Source organism: Panicum virgatum, chromosome 1N (assembly GCF_016808335.1).
Source record: "Panicum virgatum strain AP13 chromosome 1N, P.virgatum_v5, whole genome shotgun sequence".
NCBI lineage: Eukaryota > Viridiplantae > Streptophyta > Magnoliopsida > Poales > Poaceae > Panicum > Panicum virgatum.
This window is the reverse complement of record NC_053145.1, coordinates 7,761,131-7,774,129: the sequence shown is the minus strand read 5'-3', so window position 1 is coordinate 7,774,129 and position 12,999 is coordinate 7,761,131. Positions and strand designations below refer to the sequence as shown.

The 12,999-nt window shown below is 48.4% G+C and overlaps 1 protein-coding gene and 1 pseudogene across 2 annotated transcripts; one reads left to right on the top strand and one right to left on the bottom strand.

Moving 5' to 3' along the window:
- Positions 1–319: 319 nt before the first annotated feature.
- LOC120654961 (lipoxygenase 2.3, chloroplastic-like) lies at positions 320–3,976 on the top strand. Of its 2 annotated transcripts, none has more exons than XM_039932647.1 (4): positions 320–930; positions 1,223–1,479; positions 1,585–2,149; positions 2,256–3,976. In XM_039932647.1, the coding sequence occupies exons 1-4, from the start codon at positions 591–593 to the stop codon at positions 3,785–3,787; spliced, it is 2,694 nt and encodes an 897-aa protein (XP_039788581.1). In that variant the 5' UTR covers positions 320–590; the 3' UTR covers positions 3,788–3,976. The 2 variants fall into 2 exon arrangements, with proteins under 2 accessions (XP_039788581.1, XP_039788582.1); XM_039932648.1 differs by having other exon boundaries at positions 339–930; positions 1,588–2,149.
- A 647-nt stretch (positions 3,977–4,623) lies between these two features.
- Positions 4,624–12,527, bottom strand: LOC120654962 (annotated as a pseudogene).
- Between the last annotated feature and the right edge of the window lie 472 nt (positions 12,528–12,999).

The window sequence follows — 12,999 nt, the reverse complement described above, 5'->3', positions numbered from 1 at the left end:
ATCCATTACCCGCAAAAAAAAAAAAAGCAATCCATCGCCCTGAGCAATCACTGGGGAGTATTGAGAGAGAGAGAGAGAGAGAGAGAGCAGTTGCATGGTAATTCTGATGACCACAAAAAAAAAAGATAAGACCGAGAGATCATCGATCCTTTTCCTACTCTGCGACTAGAGGGAGAAGTAGCCTAGAGCGACGCCATTGTCGCAGCCCTCAGACAGAGAGGAGAGGATTCCATTGCAGGACCAGCAGATAGAAGCGATCCAGCTCTGCACACACTGCACACTCACATGCTGCTGCTGCTGCTGCTGCAGATATTGTATTGTATTCCCCACGTGCGAGTGTGCGACACGCACACGGTCTCCGCCGTCAGGCTCTCGCTATATATGCCGCCCACACCCCGCGGTGCACCACAAGCTCAAATCAGAGCTCACGCCGCGAGAACCAACCACTTGCAGCAGATCGACCTCGACCAGTTCGGAGATCCCGCTGCTCAGTTGCAGGAAGCTCCTAGCTAGTAGCTACTGCCTCTTGCTAATTAGCTAGGACCCATCGATCGAGCTGTGTAGGGCCGGCCGGGGCCGAGGCAGCCAGCATGATGCACCTGAACCTGAAGCACCCACTGGTGCTGCCGGGGCACCAGGGCAATGGCGGCGTCGGCTCGTCGCCGGCGCCGGCGGCGGGTGCCAGGAGGGTCGGGGCGTCGTCCTCCGCCTCCCGGCGGCACGTCATGCCGAGGATAAGCTGCAGCGCGACGGAGGAGATCGGCGGCGCCGTGTCGGCGGCCACCGTGGAGAAGATGCTGACCGTGAAGGCCACGGTGGAGGCGTCGCCGGCCATCGGGCAGATGTACGCCGCCCGCGGCCTCGACGACATCGGCGACCTCCTCGGCAAGACGCTGCTCCTCGAGCTCGTCAGCTCCGAGCTCGACCCAAGTGAGTAGCTATAGCCTATAGCTAGTGTGGCCTCGTGCCCTCATCATCAGCAATGGATGCTGCATGCTGTGACAAATTAAATGATTCTAGCTACTTGAATTGCTTAATTAACGAAATCATTATACTACTAGATTAACCCAGTACAAAATCGAAACAAATGATACATCGTTCTAAACCAAGATGCTCTCGAGACAAATCGAAGTACAAAAGTACTAGCTTGATGATATGATGACTGATGAGACGGGGAAGAAGAAATTAAAGAAACTGACTCGGCGCATGCGTCTATGATCAGAAACGGGCCTGGAGAAGGAGCGGGTGACGGCGTTCGCGCACAGGACGCTGGTGGAGGGCCGGTACGAGGCGGAGTTCCAGGTGCCGGCGTCCTTCGGGCCGGTGGGCGCCGTGCTGGTGGAGAACGAGCACCACAGGGAGACCTTCATCCGGGAGATCAAGCTCGTCACCGGCGGCGACGCCGTCACCTTCGACTGCAACTCCTGGGTGCACTCCAAGTTCGACAACCCGGAGAAGCGCGTCTTCTTCACCCTCAAGGTCAGTTGGACTAGTACTATAGAATTCGAAGGTGCCATGTGCATGGCACTGTACGGATCTAAGAAATAAGAATACACTCTAACAGCTATTATTGTTGCTTGCCAGCAGTCGTTCTTGCCGTCGGAGACGCCCAAGGGCCTGGAGGAGCTGAGGAAGAAGGACCTCCAGACCCTGCGCGGCGACGGGCGCGGCGAGCGCAAGGCCTTCGAGCGCGTCTACGACTACGACGTGTACAACGACCTCGGCGACCCCGACCGGAACCCCGCCCACCAGCGCCCCGTGCTCGGCGGCAGCGCCGAGTACCCCTACCCGCGCCGGTGCCGCACCGGCCGCGCCCGGGCCAGCAAGGACCCGCGGACGGAGCGGCGGGACGGGCACGTCTACGTGCCCCGCGACGAGTGGTTCTCGGAGGTGAAGCAGCTCACCTTCGGGGCGACGACGCTGCGCTCCGGGCTGCACGCGCTGCTCCCGATGCTGCGGCCGATGCTGACCGAGAAGGAGCTCCGGTTCCCGCACTTCCCCGCCATCGACGACCTCTACAGCGACGGCCTCCTGCTGCCGCCGGAGACCGGCTTCGCCGCCATCGGCACCGTCGTCCCGCGCATGGTCAAGATGGTCGAGGACACCACCGACCACGTCCTCCGCTTCGAGGTCCCCGGAATGGTGGAGAGTAAGCACCTGATCATGATCGATCAATAAATTTCCCTGTCAATATATAATTGAATCATCAAATTGAATCCATGGTGGGGGTTCTTGTTTCTTGCGTTGCATTGCAGGGGACCGGTTCTCGTGGTTCCGGGACGAGGAGTTCGCGCGGCAGACGCTGGCGGGGCTCAACCCGGTGTGCATCCAGCTGCTCACCGAGTTCCCCATCAGGAGCAAGCTCGACCCGGCGGTGTACGGCCCGGCGGAGTCCGCCATCACCAGGGAGGTCCTCGAGAAGCAGATGGGCGGCAACCTCACCGTCGAGGAGGCGCTGGTGGCGAGGCAGCTCTTCATCCTCGACTACCACGACGTGTTCCTGCCCTACGTGCACAGGGTGCGGGAGCAGCAGGCCGCGACGCTCTACGGCTCCCGCACCGTCTTCTTCCTCACCGACCTGGGCACCCTCATGCCGCTGGCCATCGAGCTCACGCGGCCCGCGTCGCCGGCGAGCAAGCAGCCGCAGTGGAAGCGGGTGTTCACGCACGGGCCCGACGCCACCGACGCCTGGCTCTGGAAGCTGGCCAAGGCGCACGTGCTCACCCACGACACCGGCTACCACCAGCTCGTCAGCCACTGGCTGCGCACCCACTGCTGCGTCGAGCCCTACATCATCGCCGCCAACCGGCAGCTCAGCCGGCTGCACCCCGTCTACCGCCTCCTGCACCCGCACTTCCGGTACACCATGGAGATCAACGCGCTGGCCAGGGAGAGCCTCATCAACGCCGACGGCATCATCGAGCAGGCCTTCTGGCCGGGCAGGTACTCCATGGAGCTCAGCTCCGCCGCCTACGGCGCCACGTGGCGGTTCGACATGGAGGCGCTGCCCAACGACCTCGTCAGGCGCGGGCTCGCCGTGCGCAGGGGCGGCGACGACGGCGAGCTGGAGCTCACCATCAAGGACTACCCCTACGCCCACGACGGGCTCCTGGTCTGGGACTCCATCAGGCGGTGGGCGGCGGACTACGTCGGCGTCTACTACAAGTCCGACGAAGCCGTCGCCGGCGACCCCGAGCTGCAGGCGTTCTGGGAGGAGGTGCGCACGGTGGGGCACGCCGACAAGAAGGACGAGCCGTGGTGGCCCGTGCTCGACACCCGCCGCAGACTGGTGGAGACGCTCACCACCATCATGTGGGTCACCTCCGGCCACCACTCCGCCGTCAACTTCGGGCAGTACCACTACGGCGGCTACTTCCCCAACCGCCCCACCACCATCCGGAAGAAGATGCCGGTGGAGGAGAGCCGGGACGACGAGATGAGGAGGTTCATGGCGCAGCCGGAGGCGACGCTGCTGGACATGCTCCCCACACAGATGCAGGCCATCACGGTGATGACCACGCTAGACATCCTCTCCGCGCACTCCCCCGACGAGGAGTACATGGGCGAGCACGCCGAGCCGGCGTGGCAGGCGGAGCCCATGGTGAAGGCGGCGTTCGAGAAGTTCGCCGGCAGGATGAAGGAGATCGAGGGCATCGTCGACGAGTGCAACATCAACCCGGAGCTGAGGAACCGCTGCGGCGCCGGGATCGTGCCGTACGAGCTGCTCAAGCCCTTCTCCAAGCCGGGAGTCACCGGGAGGGGCATCCCAAACAGCATCTCCATTTGATCATCATCTGACCTCCGACGATGATCCTGGGGGAAATTGCATCGTTGCATGTAGGCGCGCGGCTTGTGAAATAAAATGTAGTACTACTCCGTGCACGATTGTACAATTATTGAATATTGTACATGCATGTATCACTGCAAGAGACGATTTTTAGTTACAAAATAAAAAAAGGATTATATTTGCTACCCATGAGTGGAACTTATAAAAAAAGTCATAGCACGTAGCACGGTTGCCAAAAAAAAAGAGTTAAGTGATATAGAAGGCAAACTATGGCTACATCGGTGGGTCACTATGCAAAGGAAAAAACTGAAAAGCCATCATAAATGTTTGATCCTGCAAAGCAAGATGATGATGATCCTGCAGGTTAGTTGCCCTCTCATCCAGTTAGAATCCTAACATTTTTACAGAATACACAATGGCAGACTGGTCAATTTTCTCCATAGCATCACGAGCAGAACAGAGGGCCTTCCAGCTAGATAGCACGCAGCATCCAAAAATATTCACAGGAAAACATGTGAGGCCACAGTGGCATGATGGGCGGTTCTGGACCAAGACAGATCGGATGCCGCTGGAAGCCAATGTCCACTGGCTAGCTAGCAAATGTCTCATCTTCACAGTTTCACAGACAGCGAGCATATATCAGACTGCTCACTGCTGCCTCGCTGTACAGCAAGTGAAGGCGAGTGTAAGCCTGGACCAGCCAATGGGAGATCCTGGACAAACTACAAAAGAGCATCCAAAATATCTATCTCCATATGGAGTTCACTGATGACTCCGGTCCCAAAAGAGATGGGGGAAGAACCCTGAACCCGTAAGTCATGGCCCCGCACGGGTAACCAAGCTTGCACCAACTTCTGCACAAGAGACTGCAGTTTGTTGAACACTCCTTTTTATGTAGACAATAATGGAATCTACCTGAAGCCCTCCGGTAATCAGGTTGTAACACAGCAGCTTTGGGCGTCATGCATGCACCAACTGGCATCGGTAAGAAATGCGTAAAGAGTTGAGACAGTTCAGGATACTGGAGTGCTATTGAGTAGATACGGCAGCTTGAGACCTGGAATGATTGGCGAAGAACAGGCCTTCATCATCGGGAGATGCAGCTCAGCTCTCAGTTCCTCCCTGGCTGACTGAACAAAATAATCAAGTTGAAACTTTAATATTAATAACTTTAATAGCAAGTGTTTAGGAAGAACGAAGAAGCGGTATCAGATGAGATACCAGTAGAGGATGGCTCAAAGTAAGGTCTAGTTGTTACGAAAGAGGGGTCCTGAGCATCAACCTCCAATCGCTGTGTTGTGCTAGTCTTTTGAAGACCTGTTGATTCGACAAGCTTTACTAATTTGTCTGCTATGATTGTCATCGGCGGGCGGAGATCTGGCGACTGCTTAATTGTAGAAATACCATAAGTAATTGCCACAGAAACTTCAGGTAAAGTCTAATTGATCAACAATATATTTTCAGTGTTTATGCTTTCAGCAATATATACAGAAAACTGAGCCTTTCAACTGGCACCAGGCACGGTCCTCCACTGCTTCAAACTTGTCTCACAAAGCTGAAACATTCAAATCAAATATGCACCAAGAAAGAAAATGAGGATTTACCTTGATGCAAAGCAAGATGATGATGCCTAATGAAGAGATGGCTTTAGGTGGCATAGAGCCGCTTATTCTTGGATCAGTTATTCTTTCCAAAGAATCAAGGTCATCGAGATGAGGAGCTGCCCAATCTACTAGAAACTGCTCATTTTGCTTCCTTGAACTGAAGAGGTAAAGTTCCATTAGAAGTCCCGACAGCAACTTTTGTACAAAAGTTGAAAAGTGTGAGAGCAGAGAATACATACCTGTCAAAAGCCATTTGCCCAGTCAAAAGCACAAGTAAAATCACACCAAAACTGTAAATATCAGCTTTGATGCCATCTGCTCCTGGATCAGTAAGCTCAGGGGCAGCATAGCCTTTAGCACTGGTGATAGCTTCTGAATCCTTCTGTTCAGGTGATGAATTGTTCAAAAATAATCAAATGAGAAACCATCAATGGCCCCATGGATCGAGTTAAAGGAACTCAATTTTAAGCATTACAGTCTTGTAGCAAGCATCTGAACATAAAAGCAAATTTTGAATACATATCATTTTTCGGGGAATAAGACACAATTAATTTTAGGGGACACAATACCAGGCTTGAAATGTTTGGAGAAAATAAACAATATCAAGCCAACATCTTATAAGTTGTGTAAATCCAGTTATCTATAAATCTTAAAATTCAAATTTCGATCAGGAGCGGCCATGACCACTTATGCATGAGGAGAAAACTGCAAGAGGAATGGCATCCAAGGTGCAACTTGATCCTTGAATCAATCGAATGGATAACTTTATCACCATGCTAAAGATTCCATACAAAGTAGTAATACTATCCTTGGTAGCTAGGAGATTTGAGGACACTAACCGTTCCTGCGGTGCTGACAAAATGACTTAACTTGGTTAACCCGCTGTCACATAGGTAGGGCATGAGCTGAGCATCAAGCAAAATATTTCTAGCTTTAATATTTCCATGAGCAACTGGAGGGGAACACGTCAAGTGCATGTATCTGCACAGACAAAGATACATATAAAAAGTGAGAAATAATGCCAGTTTATCTTAAATTTAAAGTGGGGCATCAACAGTTCCACCCAACCTTTTGAACATTTTATGTCAAATATTAACAATTCTTGTACTAAAAAAACAAAATGATCTATTAAAGTTAAGATAGGTGTACTCTAAATAACCACGCTGTACAAATAAAGAACGTAAATGGAATTTGGTGAGAGTGCAAATCTTACTCCAGAGCATAGGCAACTCCAAGGGCGATCTTCATCCGAGCTTTCCATGACAAAGCCCTGGATCTTGTAGCTGATGAAAATAAAATATCATCAAGAGAGCCATTTTCTGCATACTCAAAGAGAAGTGCACAATGTCCAAACTCCACACAATATCCCACAAGCGCACAGATATTGGGGTGCTTTAATCTGGAGAAATTCCAAAGCATGTCCATCAATTCATCTTGTTCTGATAATGACAGATCTACCAAGTCAATCCTCTTGATAGCCAGGAGCTGCGAGTACATTGACAAATATTTCATTATACATGTAAAGTATAGAGAAAGTCATGGCCAGTAGCAAATTGGGTAAAATCGGTACTTCAACTATTTAGAAAAAATCACGAACTTTATATGCTAGAAGAACAAGATTGCATTAAGGTACTTCTTTGAAGAGAGAATATAAGACCACGAATTCCATCCTCGCACCTCAAAATGTAAATCTTATCAAGATTCAAGACATCAAGAAAAAGAAAAACGTGTGCTTCCTCCCCTCACAGCAACACCTATCATTGTAACCTTTCTGTGGGCAGAGGGGGTACACCGCTGCCAACCGCTTAATCCTAATGTCCACCATCCAACACAGCAGGACAGTAAACATGGGCTTGTTATTCATGCAAACAGTAAGTAGGAATTCCCAGAAAAAGAAATCATAAAGAACCTACAGCACTCAAACACAGAAAAAACAAGCTTTCATGCTAACACAGAAGGAAAAGAAGATTAATTTATGGATTTTTTATGGGTGAAAATACCAGTAGATTATAGTTAAGAAGAACTGATGGTACACTTCTGTTATTCAGGGCTTGGGTCTCTGAGATGCAACAACAACAACAACAACAACATAGCCTTTTTTCCCAAGCAAGTTGGGGTAGGCTAGAGATGAAACCCGAAAGAAATAAGTTCAAGGTTCAGGCACATTGATAGCTAGTCTCCAAGCGCTCCTATCCAAAGCTATCTCTTTAGAGATATTCCAATCCTTAAGGTCTCTCTTAACCAACTCATCCCACGTCAGTTTAGGTCTACCTCTACCCCTCTTTACATTATCGACCCGCTCAAGAACCCCATTACGCACCGGCGCCCCAGGAGGCCTTCGTTGGACATGTCCAAACCATCTCAGCCGATGCTGAGTAAGTTTCTCCTCAATTGGTGCCACCCCGACCCTATCCCGAATAACTTCGTTCCGGACTCTATCCCTCCTTGTGTGCCCGCAAAACCACCGCAACATCCGCATCTCTGCTACACTCAGTTGCTGCACATGTCGTCTTTTTGTAGGCCAACATTCAGCACCGTATAACATCGCCGGACGAATTGCTGTCCTATAGAATTTGCCTTTTAGCTTTTGTGGCACCCTCTTGTCACAAAGGATGCCAGAAGCTTGCCGCCATTTCAACCAGCCAGCTGAAATTCTATGCCTAACATCTTCATCAATGTCGCCATCCTTTTGTAGCACCGATCCTAAATACCGAAAAGTATCCTTCTGGACCGGGTCTCTGAGATGCATGTTGTAGAAATTCATGACATAAAAGCTTCGTCTAGATTAAGTACCAAACAATAATGCTACTACAGAAGACAAAAATAATTGTATGTTTATGATCAAAGTACCATACCTGACCATCAGAAAAATCACCTCTGTAAACTCGGCCAGTGAAACCTTCACCGATTAGGCATTCTTCATTGAAGTCCCTGGTAGCTGCCAGAATGTCAGCAGCTGGAAACTGTTTTGCAGTTAGAAGATTTTTAGATGTCTTGGACCAACTTTTTATTTTGGGAACTCTATCAGATGTAATGCCATTACTTGAGGAAGGATCACTGCCAATCAATAAAGAACTCCAAGAGTACAGGACCTCATTTGCTTTAGGGACTGCAATTGCAAATATGAGTTTCAGTATTGTCAAAGTATCTTGGCATATCCCATAATAAAGAATGCAGTACATATAAATGAAAAGTAAACATCTGTACATGGATTTAATCAATGAGCGTTGAAAATAACAAAATGATTCATTGTTTATGATGAGTCCTAGATTTACAGTTTTGGTAACAGATTTGTAATAGTATAAAATAAGTAGAAGTCTGGCTCAACTACAAATGCATGAAATGTTATGCTAAATGCTAAATAATTTAAGCTCCCAATTTTACCTGCTTCCATATTGGCTGGGAAAGTCTTGGCACGGTTAGAGGTGCTCTTAGGGCTCTTTGAACAGCTTTTCCAACTTTTCAGGACAAATCCAACAATGAGGAGTACAAACACTGTACATGTGGCACTAGCTACTGCAGCTGCTGTTACTCGAGAGTGTGAGTTCCTATGGTGGCTATTACTTTGCAGAGAAGAATACCCAAAAGAAGGCTTTGGAGATTTTGGCCTGTGCTTTGGATTCTGCTTTGCTGCTGGTGGAAGTGGAGGAGGTGGAGGTGGAGGTGGTGGTGGTGGAGATGGAGACAAAGATTGAGGTGGAGGTGAATGAGCCCTCCTTGTAAATGAGGATGATGCATATCTGAAACCAGGCTGAAACTGGTTTCCATCAATCCTGGAATGTTGACCAGAAAATTAATCATTTATTTCGAATGGATATAAATCCAAGACATATAGAGATAGCCAGAAATGAGGGGGAGGCAAAGTATAGAAGAATTCAATACCTCAGCTCAGGAATGGACTCAAATGTTCCGGGAACATAACCACTGAAGTGATTGTTTTCAATGTTGCTGTGCAAGAAGTGTATGATCATCAGCATTACAAGTTAAGATTTTAAGCAGCAAATTCAATCAAATTTCTTACAGGGATGACAGTGGAAGGCCTGCTAACAAAATCACAGATCCCGTGAACTCGTTATGATGTAGGTAACTGCAAATGCAAAGACAAGAAAACCTATAATCAAACAAGTACTGCATGCATGTGCATGAAATAGCTCCAGCAGCAGGTCGTTCTTACAGATAGCGAAGGTTTGTCAATAAGCTAAACGATCTTGGTAGGTCACCACTGAAAGCGTTGAATGACAAGTCCCTAGAAACCAGGGGAGAATACACTTCACATGAGTGTGGGTAAAGATCAAACAAGGAAGGGTGGAAAAGAACTGTTCTAGCACTGAAATGTACACTTGTTTCAACAAACAAAATGAGCAAGACCCTCGTGAACAAACAGGTGGAAGACTATTTCAAGGAAGCAGGGAACACACCATAACAAAGAAAATGAAAAGGAATGAAAGGCAAGGATAGAAAATGCAAACATTTAGGAAAACTCAATGAGCAGACAACATACTCTATGTGATTGGCATAAACCACATCAAATGATTCATTGTGAATGAAAGAAAGGATCAGACAGCCAAAGGTCAGATGCAAGAAAACATGTATGGGCACAACTGAACAAGTAACAACAAAGGCCATACCAACAAATATTAGAGGAATAGAAACAAATGAACATGTATACTCTAATGTACGGCTAAAGTTTCTACTGTAGATGCATAAATTAAGGGAAGACTTTCCATGTCTTGTTGCACATGATATATTAATGAATGTCAAAGTGAAATAAAATAATCACTTTCAAGTGGACAAACAATCAACTAAGATTTGGGAACCTTACATCGTTTCTAAGCTATCCATGTTAACAAAAACATCACCAATTATTCCAGAGAGTTTATTGTAGCTGAAGTTCCTGTGATACAGGTTACAGAACAGTCAGTTAATTATTGTCCAACCAGATCTCAGAATGTGAAATGCTCCATTCCCAAAAATACACTCACAGGTATTTCAGGGAGTGCAACCATGGCAATGTTGATGGCATATTCCCTTCAAACTTGTTGGCTGCCAAATTTCTGAAAGAGAAAACCATGGATGCTTCATTCATACTTCACATTTAAGTCAGCTAAAAGTGGTAGCCAAAGAAGGGAAAAGGAACATACAAGTATTCAACATTTGGAGGCAAAGTGGGTGGGATTTCACCAGCAATGTTATTGAAGCTCAAATCCCTATCATCAACATGAAGTAAAGCACCAGAAACTAAATCAAGTCCTGAGTTACAAAGGAAAAAGTCCATTTTACTCCCCTCACAATTCACTTTGCCCACTTAACCCCCTGAGCAAATTTAGGCTCAATTTACTCCCCCCAACAATTTTAATTAGTTCAATCTACCCGCTAATGATATTTCTCCACGTACAAATTGAATTTTAAGTTCAAATTTTGCAACTGGATAGACAACCTGATGCCCTATGTTAAAAAATACATTAAGAATTTTTCATGGTTATTTTCATAGGTTGGAAAAATTTATCACGAAATTTATCACAGAGATACAACTCTGCATGAAAAATATTAATGAAAAAAAATCATAATGTATTTTTCTAGCATAGGGCATCATATTATAAGTTACTTTGCAAAATGTGAAGTCGAAATTCCACTGGTACGTGGAGAAATAAAAAAAGACAAATCTCAGTAGGGGGTAGATTGGACCAATTGAAATAGTTTGAGGAAGTAAATTGAGCCTCAATTTTGTACAGGGGTTAAGTGGACAAAGTGAATTGTTGAGGGGAGTAAAATGAACTTTTCCCTATTACAAAGTCAAAACCAGCTACGCGAATACAAAAACTTGGCAATTAGAAGCTCACAGTTTTTTCAATGACTGAAACTTGAGCAGCTCTGGGCCAACCACCAACTCCGAGCCCGCTAATATTTCTGCATGTGAGTAACAGAGCAAATAACAAAGCCAATTGATCAGCCTTCTAATAATTTGTGAGCAATAGTGCAATACTAATCATAATTTAATAAATTAACTTAAGAATTACATTGCGACAACGGACGATCCCTTGCAAAAGACGCCTCGCCACTGTCGACGCCCACCACCCTTGCCGCATGGGTCACCGCCCTGGAATGTCCAACCAGAAAGCTGCCACGGCGACTCTAATGTGCGATATAACCCCCAAAGTCCTATCGCTGCGACGCGGCAAAGATAATGACAAAATAAGAACAATAACGAACCTGTTGGAACCTTCTGCTTACAAAATCAACTTCAAAGCACCAAAACACAAAGAGACAACAGGATTGCATATTTGTGTCCCACCAGGCATAGAGGAAAGGGAAGCAACAAGCAAGCGCACGATCTTATCTGCACCCAGGGCTAAACGCAAACAACCACTACCAAACCCAAGTGTGAGCACGCACAAATGGCCATTCCGTGACCATAGACAACGATCACACATCTAAACGCCATGGCAAGCATGCATAGACACACGCACAAGCAGCGCGACATGAACCAGCTCAAGTTACAACTTACAAGCCTGTGCCAGACGGCGCGCAAGCAACAACACTCACACACTCGCTCGGAACCGCATCGACACACGCTCGGAGACACCACACGCACGCGGGCAAGCGCGACGAGCAGAGCGCACCACGGGACAGTGCTCGAACGCCGCAACCTACGGAACACGGGGACCAGGAGACTCACCATCGGGAGGGTCGGTGAAGGAAGCGGCGGAGGCGAACGCGGCGCAGAGCACCGCCACGGCGAGGAGGCGGCGGCGCGGCGCCGCCATTTCGACTCCCCGCGCGCGCGCGCCGGTCCCCCGCGAAATCCCGGGCCTGGTCGAGCAACCCCGAGCGCGAGCCGGAGCAGGACGCCCTCCTACGTTCCTGAAGCTTCCGGGGAGCCGCGTGCTTGCGAGATGCGACGCCGCTTGAAATTCCTCCCCCAATTCCGCGCCGACCCTCTGGATCGCGCTCGGATCACGGGACCCGATTGCGAATTGGGGAGCCCGCCGACCGCAGCGGGTCGAATCGCCCGGCGTTGTAGGCGAGGCGATGTGGGTTCTCCCGGAATGGCGAGGGTTTGGGGTTTTGGTTGGTTTGGTGCGGAGGGAAGCTTTTCGTTTTGGGAGGGAAGGGAGGAGCCGAAGAGGGAGAGGAAAGAGAAGAGTACGGAGGAAGGGAGGCGCCGAGGCGGTCACGGGCGCGTGGTGGCCCTGGGCACTGAGGCGGTGCGGTTGCGCGGGAAAGAATTTGGACAGCTGTAGAGACGCTGTCAAGTGTCAACCTTGTTCTGGTTTCTTCAAAAAAAAAACAAGATTTCTTATTCTGGCTGAAGATCAACAAATTTACAGCAAATTTTTTAAAACTCACACAATTACAGCTTTAGCACCATGGGAACTGTATTGGTCAATACGTTTGTGAATACTTTGTCTTCTGAGCAGCTTCCAAAGTGGAAAAATAAAATCATGCTCAATGCGTTTGGTTTGCAAAGTAAATTCATTCGGCTTGGGCTGGTAGGCATGAATAAGGATCAGCTCATCTGGTATGTTATGAGGGATGATTTCGTCCGGGAAATGCCTAACTGTTATGGTAAATCTTTGTGACGGATGACTCTGATGGTGTGAAAAAAAA

Bases quoted from the DNA above. Each gene is read 5' to 3' on its own strand.
- LOC120654961 (XM_039932647.1), top strand. From the start codon at position 591: ATGATGCACCTGAACCTGAAGCACCCACTGGTGCTGCCGGGGCACCAG. The intron at 931-1,222 runs GTGAGTAGCTAT...GTCTATGATCAG, and splicing joins CAGCTCCGAGCTCGACCCAA to AAACGGGCCTGGAGAAGGAG. The intron at 1,480-1,584 runs GTCAGTTGGACT...GTTGCTTGCCAG, and splicing joins GCGTCTTCTTCACCCTCAAG to CAGTCGTTCTTGCCGTCGGA.